This window comes from Gopherus evgoodei, chromosome 16 (assembly GCF_007399415.2).
Source record: "Gopherus evgoodei ecotype Sinaloan lineage chromosome 16, rGopEvg1_v1.p, whole genome shotgun sequence".
NCBI lineage: Eukaryota > Metazoa > Chordata > Testudines > Testudinidae > Gopherus > Gopherus evgoodei.
Genome location: NC_044337.1, coordinates 5,546,442 through 5,564,287, shown reverse-complemented (window position 1 = coordinate 5,564,287; position 17,846 = coordinate 5,546,442). Strand labels below are relative to the sequence as shown.

Genomic DNA, 17,846 nt, shown 5'->3' with positions numbered 1-17,846 from the left:
ACCCAGTCATAGATTTATTCATAGATCCAGTCAAAGATGTATTTTAGTCATTTCTGGTTTAAACTGAGATCCCTTCCCTTTATAACTCACTTATGCTCCGCCATTCCCAAGTCAAGAGTCCTATATACTGACCCGATAGCATATCTTGAAAACTAGAGCCAATCAATAATTTTAAGCATCATTTTCGTTCTCAGTGACCCAGAATTAGTAAAATTGGACTACCTTTATTTCAGAAGCATTTTGGCTGTAGAGCAGTGTTAGTTGTTAATAGTTGTGAATTACTTAGTATAGTTAGAGTTAGTTTAATTAGTGGGGGGGGAAGGGGTCTTCTCCCCTCTCTCCTATGCCAGTACCTAGGCCAATGCCTGGGTCTCTGGACTTCAAACCCTGCTCGGCTTGCCAGAGGCCGATGCCAATGGGAGACCCCCACGACTCTTGCCTAAGGTGTCTGGGGGAATCCCACCAAGCAGACAAGTGCTGCATTTGCAAAGCCTTCCAGCTGAGGACCAGGAAGGAGTGGGACTTTAGACTGAAGCAGCTCCTTATGGAGGCAGCACTTAGCCCGGTCCCTTCTTCTGCGTGTCAAGACTCGGCACCATCGTCCTCAGTGCGGAGTGCCCCTGCAGCACTGACTGGTCTGGCACCACATTCAAGCTCTACCAAAGACTCGCGGTGCCAGATCTCCCCGGCACCTCCATCTCTCTAGGCTGGTGGCTGGACCCCAAATCACTGTGCAAAGGGGTGCCATTTCAGGCTCCGCAGCCATCCGTATCCCTAGTCACGGATGCGTCATTCCTGGGATGTGGAGCCCACCTCGGGAACCTCCGTACACAGGGGCTATGGTCTGCAGGAGAGTTATCCCTGCACATCAACATACGGAAACTCAGAGCAGTGTGCCTGGCATGTCAAGAATTCCGAGAGCGCATTCAAGGCCATTGTATTGCAGTCCTCACAGACAACACTACGGCCATGTCTTACATCAACAAGCAAGGGGAAACCCAGTTGTCCCCCCCTCTGTCAGGAGGCCACTCGTCTGTGGGAATTCTTCATAGCCCACTCGATCCATCTGGTGGTGTCGTTTCTCCCAGGGGTCCAGAACACCTTAGCAGACCACCTCAGCAGATCATTCCAGGCTCACGAGTGGTCAGTTCACCTGGACATCATCCACTCTGTCTCCCTGAAGTGGGGCTTTCCCCTGATAGACCTATTCTCCTCTCGCAAGAATCAGAAATGCCAGGTGTTCTGCTCTCTCCAAGGGTGCTCTCTGGGTTCCCTGTCAGATGCCTTCCTAATACAGTGGAAGGAGCACCTTTCCTCCATTATCACTAGTCCACAGGGTCCTAATCAAACTGCACAGGGACAGAGCCCATCTGATTCTGGTTGCCCCAGCGTGGCCCAGACAGTCCTAGTATACCACTCTCCTAGAGCTGTCGGTGGACACCCCGATTCCATCCTGCTGTGGCCAGACCTGATCACTCAGGATCACGATTGACTGTGTCATCCCGACGTGCAGTCTCTCCACCTCACAGCGTGGATGCTGCATGGCTAAATCAGTCTGAGCTGTGCTGTTCTCACTCGGTCCAGCAGATCCTTTTGGGTATCAGGAAGCCCTCTACCAGGTTCACATACTTAGCCAAGTGGAAGCGGTTTTCCTGCTGGTGCGCCCGGAATCATACGACCCCCCCCCCCACAGGCGTCAGTACCTATCATGTTGCACTACCTCCTGTCTTTAAAGCAGCAGCGCTTGGCAATATCTTCCATCAGGGTGCACCTGGCAGCTATTTCGGCTTTCCACCCAGGCGAAAACGGGCACTTGGTCTTCTCCAATCCCATGGTCAGCAGCTTTCTCAAGTGGTTGGAGCACCTGTTCCCACGAATTCGACAACTGGTCCCTATGTGGGAACTTAACCTGGTCCTATCCAGATTCATGAGTGCCCTGTTCGAGCCGATGGCCACCTGATCGCTCCTGTACCTTTCCTGGAAGACAGCCTTCCTCATAGCTATCACCTCGGCAAAGCATGTGTCTGAGCTCAGGGCACTCATATCAGAACCACCATATACAGTGTTCCACAAGGACAAGGTACAGCTGCGACCCACCCGGCCTTCCTCTCTAAGGTGGTCTCCACCTTCCATGTCAACCAGAACATATTCCTCCCTGTCTTCTACCCAAGGCCACATGCCTCTCGATGAGAGCAACAGCTGCACTCCCTGGACGTTCACAGGGCCCTGGCCTTCTACATCGAGTAAATAAAACCCTTCAGGAAAACGTCACAGCTGTTTGTTGCTGTGGCAGACCTGATGAAGGGTCTTCCGGTCTCCTCCCAGCGCGTCTCGTCCTGGATCACATCATGCATCCGTGTGTGCTATGACTTGGCTGGTGTCCCATCTACGCACTTTACTGCCCACTCCACGCGGGCTCAGGCTTCATCCTCTGCTTTCCTTGGCGCATGTGCCCATTCAGGAGATACATAGGGCAGTGACTTGGTCATTGGTACCTACCTTTGCTGCCCACTACATGATTGATAGTCCAGCAGTCCAGGGGTGATGCTGCATTTGGTTCAGCGGTCCTTCACTCCGTAACATCTCACTCCGACCCCACCGCCTAGGTAAGGCTGGGGAATCACCTAACTGCAATGGATATGAGCAAGCACTCAAAGAAGAAAAGACGGTTACTCATCTTTGTAACTGTTCTTCAAGATGTGTTGCTCATATCCATTCCAAACCCACCCTCCTTCCCCACTGTCGGAGTAGCCGACAAGAAGGAACTGAGGGGGCACTGGGTCAGCTGGGGCATATATCTGGTGCCATAAAGGTGCCACTCCAGGGGGCACTTTAGCTGACCCACTGAGTGTTGCTAGGTTAAAAATCTTCTGACGATCATGCACATGGCACATGCACATGTAATTGGAATGGATGTGAGCAACACATCTCAAAGAATAACAGTTACAAAGGTGAGTAACCGTCTTTCTCTCACTGATAAAGTGTGCAGGTGACACAAAAATTGAGTGATTGGTAAATAATGAAGAGGACAAGTCACTGATTCAGAGTGATCTGGATAGCTAGGTGATCTGGCTGCAAGCCAATAATGTGTGTTTTGTTTTAATATGACTAAATGTAAGGTCATACATCTAGGAACAAAGAAATGAGGGATCATAGAATCTCAGGAGTGGAAGGGATGCCAGGAAGTCATCTAGTCCAACCCCCTGCTCAAAGCAGGACCAATTCCCAGACAGATTTTTGCCCCAGATAACCCACTTAAGAACGGAACTCACAACCCTGGGTTTAGCAGGCCAATGCTCAAACCATTGAGCTGTCCCTCCCCTCCCAGCTAGATAAAAAGGCACATCTTATTTCCAGTCTAAATAGACATGAGCATAATTAACCATTGGAACAATCTACCAAGAGTTGTGGTGGATTCTCCATCACTGACCATTTTGAAATCGAGACTGGATGTTTTTCTAAAAGCTCTGCTCTAGGGATTATCGAGCAGGTCTCTGGCCTGCGTTATACAGGAGGTCAGACTAGGTGATCATAATGGTCCCTTCTGGCCTTGGAATCTATTAATCCAATCAGCAACAGACACTCTGCACCTCTCACCTTGCAACGAATCACAATCTTCCTCAGATTGATTGGGATTATATCTTCAGAAATGTATATCACCCTTTATATACGTTTCAAAATGAGAACCCTGAAACACTGGCTGGCAAGGAACTGATGACCACATGCGGGGAGCATGTATCGAAAGTTTCCCATTCCAAAGAAGATGCTACTGTCTCCAGATTGTTGGTTTTAACCTCCCAGCATCCTCAGAAGCGTAGCTCCAGCTATAAAAATGACCACAGACAGACCCAGCAGAGGCTGGAAAGCTCACTGCAATAGTATGGCAGCATGGAGGATTGGAATCTCCCATACAGGAAGTTACATCTCAACCTCTGACAGCAATTAATTGTCAGATCCATATCCGTATTGGAGTATTTGCTGCAGCTTAAACTCTGAGGCCTCTCACTATTCTTGTTAAGGTTCATTTCTCAACAATATCAGCATCTATGCCACTGCTGACAAAAGATCAGTGTTTGCCCATGAAAGTAAAAAAAAAAAAATTCCAGGAATTCTGAACCATATCTACCCTCCTATCAAAAGTCCTACACCTTCATGGGATCTTAATTTGGTTCTCACACAGCTAATGAAGCATCTATATGAGCAACGGGAAAATGTTCTTTATTCTATTTATCAATTAAAATAGCATTTTTCGGTGCAGTTACATCTGCAACAAAAGTAAGCCAAGTAGTTGTATTCAGAACAGAACCATGCTTTACAATTTTCCATAAGGACAAAGCAGCACATCCCCAGTTTCTCCCAAAGGTGGCCATGAATTTTCACATCAGTCAATCTATACATTTTACCTCGGTTTTTTCCCAAACCTTGTTCATGCAAGGCAAGGTAAAAGCCATATATTAGATTTAAAAGGAGCTTTAGCTGATTATTTAGACAGGTCTGAAGAATTCAGGCATTCTCCAAATGTCTTTATCTTGTACTCTGACAACAAAAATGAGCAGACCATGTCTTTCCAACCATTACCCAGATGGCTTAAGCACTGTGTAGAAGAGGTTTACATTTAACTCCTGTCCGTCTCCATCAAGGGATAAGGTCCCACCCTACCAAAGCCAAGGCAGATTCAATGGCATGCATACGACACATACCAATTACAGAAATTCAGAAAGTCGTCAAACAGAGCTTCAGACACATTTTAAAAAAAAATTGCTCTCTGGACCTAGGGTTCAGCTCTGCTGTTCAATTTGGCAGAGCAGTCATTTAATCTTTTCTTAAGACTCCTTGTCCTACCTTCCTTAGCGGGACTACTGTTTGGCAATCTATCTCATGCATGGGAATATGTGGAGGCCATTTACTTGTAACCAGAGTTCTTTGAGATGGACTCTGCAAATTAACTCTCCCTCAACCACCTTCCCCTCTTCCTCAGAGGTCTACTTACAACATGGACCTGAGGAGTTAGTGATGGAAGCGCAGAGATGGGCAGATGCCGGGTGCCCTTTTATAGCCTCACTCTCAAAACATTCAAGAACAATGAGTGGGAGAAGCAAGAGGGGGCATGCGAGCGCTCCAGTGGGCATTACTATGTAAGAGTCCATCTTCAGAGCTGCATCAGCCGATGCATCCCACAAGTGGGCATATGCAGAGGCCACTCAAAGTAACCTTCAAGTAAGTAACCTTTGTTCATTGTGCAGTGAGTGCTCAGATTCTGTTCAACCTGGGCTTGAGAAAAGGAAGGAGACATAGTCAGAGGTGGATTCATCAATCCACCAATTTTAAGGCCAGAAGGGACCATTGTGATCATCTGGTCTGCTGGCGTAGCACAGGCGGAGAATTGCACTGAGTGATTTAGCGTATTTTATGTATTGTACTTTGAATGTATCAACTCTGACGGTGGTATCTTTCTTAAAGACAAAAATTAAAACTGGGTTAACCTTTCCCCTCTGAATTAGAGACAGACTAAAACCAGAATCTTCTATCTGACCTCACCCTTGTACCTGCAATTGGACTTTTGAGATCAGCTCCAAACTTGGGTGTTGCAACACCTAACCCCTAGGTGCCTGGCCACCCAGTGGAATTCTCATCCCCAACCTTAGGGCCCAGGCTCCTGGGGACAGTTAGGCACCTATGGGAAGGATCATCAGAAGACAGCAAACTGGGAAGGGAGCTGCCAAAGCTATCCAGGAGTGAAATGCAGAGGAAAGGGATGGAGCTTAGATCCAGATCTTCGACAATAATTAGGTGCTTAACTCCCCCCATTGACATAGACTTTAGGTGCCTGACTAACAGACCAAGATAGATCCCTCCTTCTGCTCAGGATCTTCAGCGGTGAACTCTCTCCCCTGGAGTGAGGCACCAAAGCGAGGTCAACCACTTAATCAGCCCATGCCCTCACAGCAGCTGAAACCCTGAGTTTTCTAACCCAAACCCAAGTGTATGAGACAGATGACCCAACAGCCTAGTGGACAGGGCACTCATCCAGACCCTGGAAGGCTTGTATTCAAATCCTGGCTCTTCCTGATTTGGAACAGGGACTTAAGCCCCCCTCCCAGGTGAGTGCTCCAACCACCACACTGTTGGGTGTTTGGGGGTGGGAATCCATCCCACTTGGTATAAGTAATTAGCTATTAATTGGAGCAGGGACTTCAGCCTGGATCTCCCACATCCTAGCTAGTGCCCTGATCACCAGCTTATAGAGTCAGTCTGTCTTTGCCAGGGATTATATTTAATAACTATTTCAATAGGAGAAATTCAAAGAAGCTTATCCCAGGAGAACCAATAGCTATGGTATTCACTAGGGACATGGGAGACAGAGCAGGGATTTGAAGTTGGGTCTCCCTTAAACCTCGCTGAAAGGGGGTTCCAAAGGAGGATGGAGCTCAGCTGTTTTCAGTGGTGGCAGATGACAGAACAAGAAGCAATGGTCTCATGTTGCAGTGGGCAAGGTCTAGGTTGGATATTAGGAAAAACTATTTCAATAGGAGGGCGCTGGAATGCGTTCCCTAGGGAGGTGGTTGAATCTCCATCCTTAAAGATTTTTAAGGCCCTGCTTGCCAAACCTGGCTGGGATGATTTAGTTGGTGTTGGTCCTGCTTTGAGCAAGGGGTTAGACTAGATGACCTCCTGAGATCCCAGGTGAATTCCTTAATTACCTGGATGGATGCACACACACACAAAATGCATGCTCCGAGGGCTTAGTTTTGTGCCGGTATCAGGTCTTAGGTGTGCACACCTACCAGATAAGGCCCCACAGGTGAGATGGGGGCAGTGTGAGCACCCTGCTTCAGGGCCATCAGGGCAAGAGCTCTGAATAGCTCATGAGCTCTGGGGTGGTCTCTGGACTTAGGGGTTCTACATATGCGCACCATGAAAATTTAGTTAACTACAGTTAGGCAGCAAGTGAGCAGCTGGTTTGAGAATGTCATTGGCACTTAAATGTTGAACATAGGTGCCTGAAGGGACAGATAGGCACCTAAGTAACTTTCTGAATTTGGGCCTTTGTGATTGGGCAAAAAAGGAATTTGGATTGTAATCAAAACTCAACCAATGAGGAGTTGCTAAACCAAATCAGGCATCAATATATCTGTTTAACCCAGCTGGCCTTGCGCCACTCATCCAGCCTCTGTGTCTTGGTTTTCTCCATCTGTGAAATGTGGATAATGATTCAGATCTTTGCAATGGAGTGGAAGCCACTGGCAAATCTCTTTAAGATTTTCAGAGGGAAAAGAGGACGAGGAGAACATTCATTTGCAGTGAAATGGTTGAGTAACTGCATGGGCTGATCCTGTATGTGGTCTTGTTCACTCCTACCTGAAATGGCTTTCCGCTGGATCAGGTTTGGGACATCCAGCTTTGGGAGCTGATTGTATCTGCTTAGATCCACTGTCTCGGTCACTGCATCCAAAGGCACTCCCTCAATCCTAACAGGCTGAAAATCAAAGTAAAACAAGTGCCAATGAAATCTTCTTCCTCTCTTGGGTCTCTGATGTTCCCAGCATTGCCAGAGCCCACAAATCACATCTCCTGTCTGTTTTTATGCCTTTACTGTACTGTAACATCTGGGACTAATCTGAGACCCTCTTGTGCAGTCACTAATACGGCAGATCAGCTGGCTCGCCATGGCAAATTTTCAAGGGCTCAACTGAGAATAATGGGAGCTGTTACGTGCCGAAATCTTTTGAAAATTGGTCCTATAAACTAGTGCTTAGAACAAGGAACAAGGATGCAGGACTCCTTGGATCTGCATCCAACACTGCTACTGACTTGCTTGGGGAAAATCACCTGATCTCTGCCTTCAGTAGATTTGCACAAGCATGACTGATTATAATCTGGTAAGGAATCCGTCTCACACATAGCAAGGAACAGACTACAGCCTACTCTCCCCTAGCTGGGTTAGTGCCACAGGGTTAAAAGGAATAAAACACAGTAAAATCTTGGTTCTGTCAGTAAAATCAGCAGATCTGATTAGACACACAGAGGACACGTTGACACAGCAACTGCCCCCCTCCCCTCGGGGCAGCACGTCTCAGAGCCCTGGTCAATTAACTTGGGCTCATGCTACAGGGCTAAAAATAGACGTCCGGGCTTTGAGGTTCTCTCCTCTCACCCAATCTCCTTTTAGCCCCATAGCATGAACCTGGGAGGCTGTCAGCTGACTCACCACTCCAGGAGTCACTGCCATGGGGGGGTTGTTGCTGTGTAGACATACCCACTGCAAACCAATCTGCTGACTCAGACGGTGTCCTTGCCAGTAATAAGAGTGGAGCTGCACTTCAGTAAATTACTCTGTTTCTGTTTGCTCACGTGACTGGCCCGATTAGCTCCAATGGGGTGAGAGTAGAGAGACTTTTTTTTTGAAAAAGGAATAAAAGACAAAAACCAACCAACCAACCAAAAACCCACCAGAAAAACAGTAAATGGTTCAAAAACCAAAATCCAGGCGTGGAAAACTCCTCCTTCGTACCCACGTAGCAGTTCTGCTCAGGAGTCCCCCTCATGCTCATGCACCTACACACTGCTGGTATCCGAAAATTCCACTATGGCCAGTGGTTGCAAAGCATGAAGGTTTCCTTATGGCCATGTACAGAGCTGGAGAGTGCCAACATACTACTAAAACCCATCCCCTTCACCTTCCCCCCGTCTAAATCATTGTGCAAAATCAGGAGCAGCAGAAGCTCCCTAGAAGTGAGGGGGCCACCAATGCCTGGACTGTGGGCCCCATCCTACTCCTCCCTCAAGGCCCTTCCCCTCCTCCTATGCCCTGCCCCCACTCCGCCTCTTCCCCCTGAGTCACTTTTAAAAGTGATGGGGCCCAGATCCCTCCCTGTTCCAACACGCTTGGCATAGATTCATAGATTTCAGTATGATGATGCAGTCTGAGCTCCTGTCTAACACAGGCCAGAAACCTTCCCCTAAATGATCAAGTCACTTCTTAGCCTTCTCTTGGCTAAACTAAATAGATTGATTAAATATTCATTGGGATGGAGAGAGAGTAAACATGACTCTCCAGGTGCATGACCTAAGCACTAAGCTGTAAAGTGGGTGGACCTTTGAATTCTGGTTCTGGCTCCCATGAAGATTTAGTTATGGAAAGTGGAACAGCTTCAACAGGAGAGAGTGAGCGAGAGCACCCTCCTGAGTATGCAATGTCTTGGTGGTTAGGACACTCCCCAGGGAGGTGTCAGACCTGGGTTCAGGTCTCTGCTCCAAATTAGACAGACTAGGGATTTGAACCCAGGTCTGCCCCTTCACAGTGAATGCCCTGACCCATTGGTTATAATGGGGGCTCTCCCATGCTTTGTAAGAAAGAACTGACCTGGCTTAGGTGCCTAATGCCAGGAACAGGTTCTCAGCTGAGAATTCTGACCAGGAGGGAGGTGCCTAAATACACCTGTGGATCTGCCCCCTCCTCCCCCAGGTACTGTAGCGACGAGCATGGCGTATGCAGTTAAACAGAACAGAAATAAGGCATACATTTTTCACAGTGAGGGTAATTAACTGTTGGATCCACTCACCAAGGGTCATGGTGGATTCTCCATCACTGACACTTGCTAAATCAAGATTGGATGTTTTTCTAAAAGATCTGCTTTAGCACAACCAAAAGTTGTTGATGCAGGAATCACAGGGGGAGGTTCTGCGCTCTGTGTCATGCAAGAGGTCAGCATTCCAGCATTAAGATCTGTGAACTTATGCACCAGGTAGATTCTCCCTCTTCCAGGCCAGTAGGAAGTTCTTGGTGATGCCACAATAGCAGGGAGATCTCTCCCATGCTCATGTACGTTTGCAGTGTGGCAGAGTAAACTCATCACCATCCATCCCTGCACATCTCTGTGCAGCAGCACTGCATACCCCTTTCTGTGCTCACATACCTGAACAGTGTAAGAACAGCAGAGAGGACTCTCTTTGTGTCCACATACCTGGGTAGAGAAAACTTCCACCATGTTTACACAACTGTGTGCTGTAGGTCTGGCAGGGAACTCTCATAATCCCCATGTGCTCACAAGCCTGGAGAGTACAAGAATGGTAAGGACTTCTCCATGACCCACATCACTCCCTGTGGAGAGCCAGTGTAACAGAGCAAACCTCCTCCACGCTATCTCTGCAGGAGATGTGTGGCACAGAGCTCTCTCCCATCCATGCCCACATACCTGTTTGGTTCCACGGAGGCAGGGAGAGCTCCTCCATCCCTGCCCACATGCCAGTGCCACATCAGGATGGCACGGTCCATGATTCTTTTGCTGCCCACATGCCAGTGCAATGTCAGGATAGCAGGGTGCCTTCCTCTTCTCCTGCTCAGATGCCAGATGCATGCCAGTAGGGGAGGAGGAACTCTTCCATCCATGCCCACATGCCAATCTAATGCCAGGATGGCAGGGGATATATTTTCTCTGCTCACGTAGCTGCGTAGAGTCACCAGTGTCTGAGTCCACCCACGACTGTTGCACCTGTGCTGGCAGTAGCATTAGCAGTGGGGCTCTTGATGTGGTGGCAGGTGTTGGATAATATGGTCCAAACTGGGCATTTTGGTAAGGAATGAACCCTGTAAAACAGAGCAAGCCAAGCTAAATGAATGTGTATATGGAAGTAAACGGGAGGGAGAGAGTGTCCATTTCAAGGGATGGTGGGAAGGTCTGTCCCACAGACTGTGTGCACTGGGGAAGTCCCACTGTGCCCAGACAACAGACATATTGAAAGCTGCAGTGCTGCACACCCATATGAGCAGATCTCCTAGCAGCAGTGACATTAACATGAACATTTTTGAGGCATGCTATAGACACTCCCCAGCTGAATAAGATCAGAGCCCCTCAGGTATCCCCCAGCTTATCACATCATAACACCTTAGCACAGTCTAGTTACTTAGCCCTGGTCTACACTATGAGTTTAGGTCGAATTTAGCAGCATTAGATCGATTTAACCCGCACCCGTCCACATTATGAAGCCATTTTTTCAGACTTAAAGGGCTCTTAAAATCGATTTCTGTACCCCTTCCTGACAAGGGGATTAGTGCTGAAATCAACATCGCCAGGTCGAATATGGCGTAGTGTGGATGCAATTTGACAGTATAGTCTCTGGGAACTATCCCAGAGTGCTCCATTGTGACCTTTCTGGACACCTTTCAACTCAGATGCACTAGCCAGGTACACAGCAAAAGCCATGGGAACTTTTGAATTTCATTTCCTGTTTGGCCAGCATGGTGAGCTGTTCAGCACAGGTGACCATGCAGGGCTCATCAGCACAGGTGACCATGCAGTCCTAGAATCACAAAAGAGCTCCAGCATGGACCGAAGGGGAGGTACTGGATCTGATCGCTGTTTGGGGAGATGAATCCGTGTTATCAGAACTCTGTTCCAAAAGACAAAATGCCAAAATATTTGAAAAAATCTCCAACGGCATGAGGGAGAGAGGTTACAACAGGGACCCACAGCAGTGCCGTGTGAAAATTAAGGAGCTCAGGCAAGCCTACCAAAAAACCAAAGAGGCAAACAGTTGCTCCAGGTCAGAGCCCCAGATAACGTCGCTTCTGTGATGAGCTGCATGCAGTCGAGGGGGGGGGAGCCCTACCACTACCCCACCCGTCCATGGACACCTGCAAGGAGGGAGTCTCATGCAACAGAGGAGGAGGATTTTGGGGATGCGGAAGATAAGGATAGTGCATAGCATGCAAGTGGAGAAACCATTCTCCCCAACAGCCAGGAACTGTTTATCACCCTGGAGCCAATACGCTCCCTACCCTCCCAAAGCAGGCTCACGGACCATGAAGCCAGAGAAGGCACCTCTGGTGAGTGTACCTTTGTAAATATAATGCATGATTTAAAAGCAAACGTGTTTAATGATTCATTTGCCCTGAAGACTTGGGATGCATTCGCAGCCAGTACAGCCCCTCCTTTTAAATGGCCAACCCAATGGGTGCTTGGTATGGGAAAGGAGGGCGCTGCTTTTGAAACCAATCCCACATATTATGAAAGTTGAAGAAGCTGAAAGACTATGGCTTACCATGGCTGCCAGCAAGCTAAATTCTGTTGCCCGGCCCCGTGTGTGTGATCTGTCACACCAAACCAGCAGGCCCTCAATATAAGAGGCAAAATGCCACCTTGTACCAAAAGTACATGTGCTATGTAATGTTAACAGCTCGGTTCACCATGAAAGTGTCTACCCATTGTTCTCTAAAATCTGTTTTTTTAAATACTACTCTCCCTTTTTTCCTCCCGCAGCTGCAAATGTTTCAATGCTCCCCCATCACCTCACCCCAGAGGCTAGTGCAGATAAGGCAGCAAAAAAACCCACACTAGTGATAAAATGTTCTGAGCTCATGCAGTCCTCCTGCACTGAAACAGCTCAGAAGAATGCGTTGAGACAACGAATGTCGGAGTCCAGGAAATCAGAAAATGAACGTGAGGACAGGAGGGATGAGCGGGATGAGAGGTGGTGGGAGCAAAATGAGAGGTGGCAGGATGCAATGCTGAGGCTACTGGGGGATCAAACTGATATGCTTCGGCATCTGATGGAGCTGCAGGAAAGGCAGCAAGAGCACAGACTGCCCCTGCAGGCTCTGTGTAACCACCCACCCTCCTCCCCAAGTTCCATAGCTTCCTCACCCAGACACCCAAGAAAGTGGGGGGTGGAAGGGAAGGCGCTCCTGGCACCCAACCACTCCACCCCAGAGGACTGCCCAAGGAACAGAAGGCTGGCATTCAATAAGTTTTGAAGTGAAATGTGGCCTTGTCCTTCCCTCCTCCCCACATCCACCACCCCACCCAGTGCTTCCTTCCTCCCCTACCCCTCCCAGGCTACCTTGGCAGTTATCCCCCTATTTGTGTGATGAATTAATAAAGAATGCATGAATGTGAAACAACGATGACTTTATTGCCTCTGCAAGCGGTGATCGAAGGAGGGAGGGTGGTTGGCTTACAGGGAAGTACAGTGAACCAAGGGAGCAGGTTTTCATTAAGGAGAAACAAACAGAACTGTCACACCATAGCCTGGACAGTCATGGAACTGGTTTTCAAAGCTTCTCTGATGCGCAGTGTGCCCTGCTGTGCTCTTCTAATTGCCCTGGTGTCTGGCTGCGTGTAATCAGCGGCCAGGCAATTTGCCTCGACCTCCCAGCCCGCCATAAATGTCTCCCTCTTACTCTCACAGATATTGTGGAGCACATGGCAAGTGGCAATAACAATTGGAATATTGGTTTTGCTGAGGTCTAACTGAGTCAGTAAACTGCACCAGCGTGCTTTTAGACGTCTAAATGCACATTCTACCACCATTTTGCACTTGCTCAGCCTATAGCTGAACAGTTCCTGACTACTGTCCAGGGTGCCTCTGTATGGCTTCTCGATCCATGGCATTAAGGGGTAGGCTGGGTCCCCAAGGATAACTATAGGCATTTCAACATCCCAAACAGTTATTTTATGGTCTGGGAAGTGAGTCCCTCCCTGCAGCTGTTCAACCAGACCAAAGTTCCTGAAGATGCGAGCGTTATGTACCTTTTCAGGCCATCCCACGTTGATGTTGGTGAAACGTCCCTTGTGATTCACTAGTGCTTGCAGCACCATTGAAAAGTACCCCTTGCGGTTTATGTACTGACTGCCAAGGTGGTCCGGTCCTAAGACAGGGATATGGGTTCCGTCTATTGTCCCACCACAGTTAGGGAATCTCACTGCAGCAAAGCCATCCACTATAACCTGCACATTTCCCAGAGTCACTACCCTTGATATCAGCAGCTCAGTGATTGCGCTGGCTACTTGGATCACAGCAGCCCCCACAGTAGAATTTACCCACTCCAAACTGATTCCCGACTGACTGGTAGATGTCTGGCATTGCAAGCTTCGAGAGGGCTATCGCCACTTGCTTCTTAACTGTGAGGGCTGCTCTCATCTTGGTATTCCTGCGCTTCAGGGCAGGGGAAAGCAAGTCAAAGTTCCATGAAAGTGCCCTTACGCATGCAAAAATTTGGCAGCCACTGGGAATCACACCAGACCTGCAACACTATGCTGTCGCACCAGTCTGTGCTTGTTTCCTGGGCCCAGAACCAGCATTCCACAGCATGAACCTACCCTATTACCACCATGATGTTCAAATTGCCAGAGCCCGCGCTTTGAGAGAAGTCTGTGTCCATGTCCTCATGATTATCGTGATCGCATTGTCGTCATCTCACCTGCCTTTGCAGGTTCTGGTTCTGCACATAACGCGCAAGGTGTTTACAATGCTCACAACAGCAGCGGTGAGCTGAGCGGGCTCCATGCTTGCCATGGTATGGCATCTGAAGGAGAGCAGAGTTGCAGTGGAAGCAGTGGATAACAACGGATGCCACAAGAATAGATATTTATACCAAACGATAAGAGGACCTGCGAGGTGGATTCATGGCACCAAGAGAGCAGCAGAAGCAGTGGTTGGATGACAACGATTAGCAGTCTTACTGCACCGTCTGCTGAAAGCAGCATGGCATCTGCACAGAAAAAAGGCCCAGAAAGCCGTTGCTTTCACGGAGGGAGGGATGACTGACGACATGTACCCAAAAGCACCCGTGACAATGTTTTTGCCCCATCAGGCACTGGGAGTTTAGAATTCCAATGGGCAGTGGAGACTGCGGGAACTGTGGGATAACTACCACAGTGCAATGCTCCAAAAGTCAACGCTAGCCATGGTACTGTGGATGCACACTGCCGACTTAATGTGCTTAGTGGGGACACACACAATCAACTGTATAAAATTGCTTCCTAAAAATCGACTTCTATAAATTTCACCTAATTTCTTAATGTAGACGTGCCCTCAGAGCCGTCTCCCCAGAGAAACTAAAGAGCCTGGGTGCTTAAATTCATAACTTTGCTAGAACTAAAAAGTCATGGACTGAACAGAGATGCTGGATTTATGGCTTATTACAGCAATTCATAACCCACTTACAACCCTCCAGCTGCTCCCTCCCTTCGTGTCCCCGCTTATGACTGGAGAGGTGTTAACAGGCCACTTCATCTTGAATGGTCCCTTGAAATATGTGTTAACTACTTATGCTAAACAATCTGCTCCCCCTGTTATTTAGCAGTGACTCTCTCAGGGTAAGTCCACACTACAAAATTAAGTTGACCTAAGTTACACTGATATATGACCACGGCAGTAATTAAATTGCTTTTGCCTGTCCACACTACGCTCCTTGTGTCGGCGCTGCGCATCCTCACCAGGAGCACTTACATTGACTTCATTGTCAGCTAGGGGCATTGTGGGATGGCTTCAGAAAGGCAGAAACAGTTGATGTAAGCAACTCAATGTCTACACTGACACTGCGTCAACCGAACTGCATCAACCTAAGTGCTACACCTCTTGCAGAGGTGGAGTTAAGTCGGTGTAGTGGGTGAGTTACAGCTGCAGGAGCTACATTTTCGTTAACTCTGTTGTGTAGACCAGGACTGAGTTAGTTTCCCAGACTGGAGAAAGAGCTCTGCATAATCTTGAAAGCTCGTCTCTCTCACCAACAGAAGTTGGTCCAATAAAAGATATGATGTCATCCACCTTGTCTTTCTAGACTTCTGTAAAATATTTGACTTGGTACAGAAGGCATTTTGATTAAAATACTAGAATGATATGAAATTAACATGGCACACATTAAATGGATTAAAAACTGGCTACCTGATAGGTCTTAAAATCTAACTGTAAATAGGGAATGGTCAATGAGGGTGGCATATTTCCATTGGGGTCCTGCAGGGATCAGTTCTTGGCCCTACGCTATTTAGTATTTTGTTAATGACCTGGAAGAAAACAAAAAATAATCATTAATAATATTTACAAATAATACACAGATTGTGGGAGTTATAAATAAGGCTACATTTTAGTCATGGGTATTTTTAATAAAAGTCATGGTCAGGTCACGGGCAGTAAACAAAAATTCATGGCCAGTGACCGGTCTATGACTTGTACTATATATCCCTAACAAACTTGGGTGCTCTGGGGCAGGGGATGGCTGAGGGGCACCACGGGTGCTCTTGGGGGAGAGGGGTGGCCCGGGACCCCTGCTGCTGTTTGGGAGTGGGGGTTGGCGGGGCTGGCAAGCACCCTACCTAGCTCCATGCGGCTCCCCAAGCACTGGCCAATGGGAGCTGCAGGGGCAATGCCTGTGGGCAGAGGCAGCACGTGGAGCCCTCTGGCTGCTCCTCTGCCTAGGAGACAACAGACATGTCACCGCTTCCAGGGAGCACCCCCCTAAAAAGTAATAGCAGCCCAGAGCCCTCATCTTGTCCCACGCCCCAACTCTCTTCCACAGCCCATAGCCCCCTTCCACACTCAAACTCCTGCTGCTGCTGGGGGTGGAGGGGAGGTGCAGTGGCCCGAGACTGCCCCTGTAGGAGTTGGTGTGGCTGGCTCAGGGGCTGCCCGAGCTGCTCAAGTGGCCCCCAGATCAGCAGCACCAGAAGTGCAGAAGTCACAGAGGGCTCAAAGTCACAGAATCCGTGACCTCCATGACAGATTCACAGCCTTAGTGATAAATAATGAAGGGTCATTGATTCAGAGCAATCTGGATCACTAGGTAAGCTGGGCACAACAAACAATATGCATTTTAATATGGCTAAATGTATACATCTAGGGACAAAACACATAGGCCATTCTTACAGGATGGGGGACTCTATCCTGGGAAGCAGTGACTCAAAGAGATATGGGGGTCACAGTGGATAATCAGCTGAATGTGAGCTCCTAATAAGATGCTGTAACCAAAAGAGCTATAGAGATCCTGTAATGCATGCAGGGGGGAGGGGATCTTGAACAGGAGCAGAAAGGTTATTTTCTCTCTGTATTTGGCACTGGTGTGACTGCTCCTGGAAGCCTGTGTCCAGTTCTGGTGCACAATAGTCCCTTCTGATCGTGAAATGTATGAAAAACATGTATTTTGAAGAATAGTTAAAAACTCAGAGACTCGCTGAGTGTTGTTGATTCTATATGGAGAGATGTTTGTTTAGGTCAGTTTTAATTTAATCATTTTATATAAAGTGAAGGATATATGCAACAGCTGTGGTTTTAAAGGCACGTCTTCATCTTGAGCACTTCAAAAGTAACATTAAAGGTCAACATCCAAGTTTGTCATCCACTCTGTGGCTTCCAGTAATATGGATTGCATAAAGGCTGTTCCTCCGGCAAAAGATCTTAGAGGGCAGCAATTCACTACATGTTCCATGGTTTGGATGTCTTCTCCACATTCACATGTAAGACTTCATTTTCCATGTGTGCATTAGGCAATTGCAGCATCTGTGTGATGTTCCGATGTGGTTTGCAAGGATCCATGTCTTATGCAACATGGTGAAGGTAGTTAATTGTTCTGTAGGATCCATGATCAGGTCTTGATTCTTGACCCTACAATTTTCACATAGCCTCCACCACTTGTCTTTTGGTGACACTCCTGGGGTTTCAAAAGCTTCAGCTGCTAACCAGAAAGGGTTCCTGGATTTAAGATGGCATCTCAGGAGGGGGTTGGAGACCTTCATAGATGAGCAAGTCTGAGTTTGTTGTTGCAGAGTCACATTCTTGTATTATTGCTGCTTCTTTTGGGGGGATGTTGGTAAGATACGCATGAGGACGGGGAATCAGAATGACAACGTTAAGTTCAGCACTTCTGTGACAATTTGCACACTGGCAAGTTTCATATGTGCACTACCTACTCGTACTGGCACGCAGTATTCAGACACCGAGACAATAAGGGCCAAGGATGTCTGCTCCCCCATTGGTCTTGGCTAGTTTGTAGATTGTACTGTTCCTAGCCTTTATTCTGGCAGTGGTTTCTCTCAGATGTTAGGCAAGAGGGCTTCCCAAGTTATCTGTGT

The 17,846-nt window shown here is 47.9% G+C and overlaps 1 protein-coding gene across 1 annotated transcript in view; it reads right to left on the bottom strand.

The window, feature by feature from the left end:
• Positions 1-17,846, bottom strand: part of FAM166A (family with sequence similarity 166 member A) — a 58,387-nt gene that overhangs the window by 29,163 nt on the left and 11,378 nt on the right. Inside the window, exons 3-4 of the mRNA XM_030535399.1 lie at positions 10,197-10,588; positions 7,360-7,477 (exon numbers count right to left, since the gene is read on the bottom strand). Of these exons, the coding sequence (XP_030391259.1) occupies positions 7,360-7,477; positions 10,197-10,588 (510 nt within the window). The remainder of the gene's footprint in view (positions 1-7,359; positions 7,478-10,196; positions 10,589-17,846) is intronic.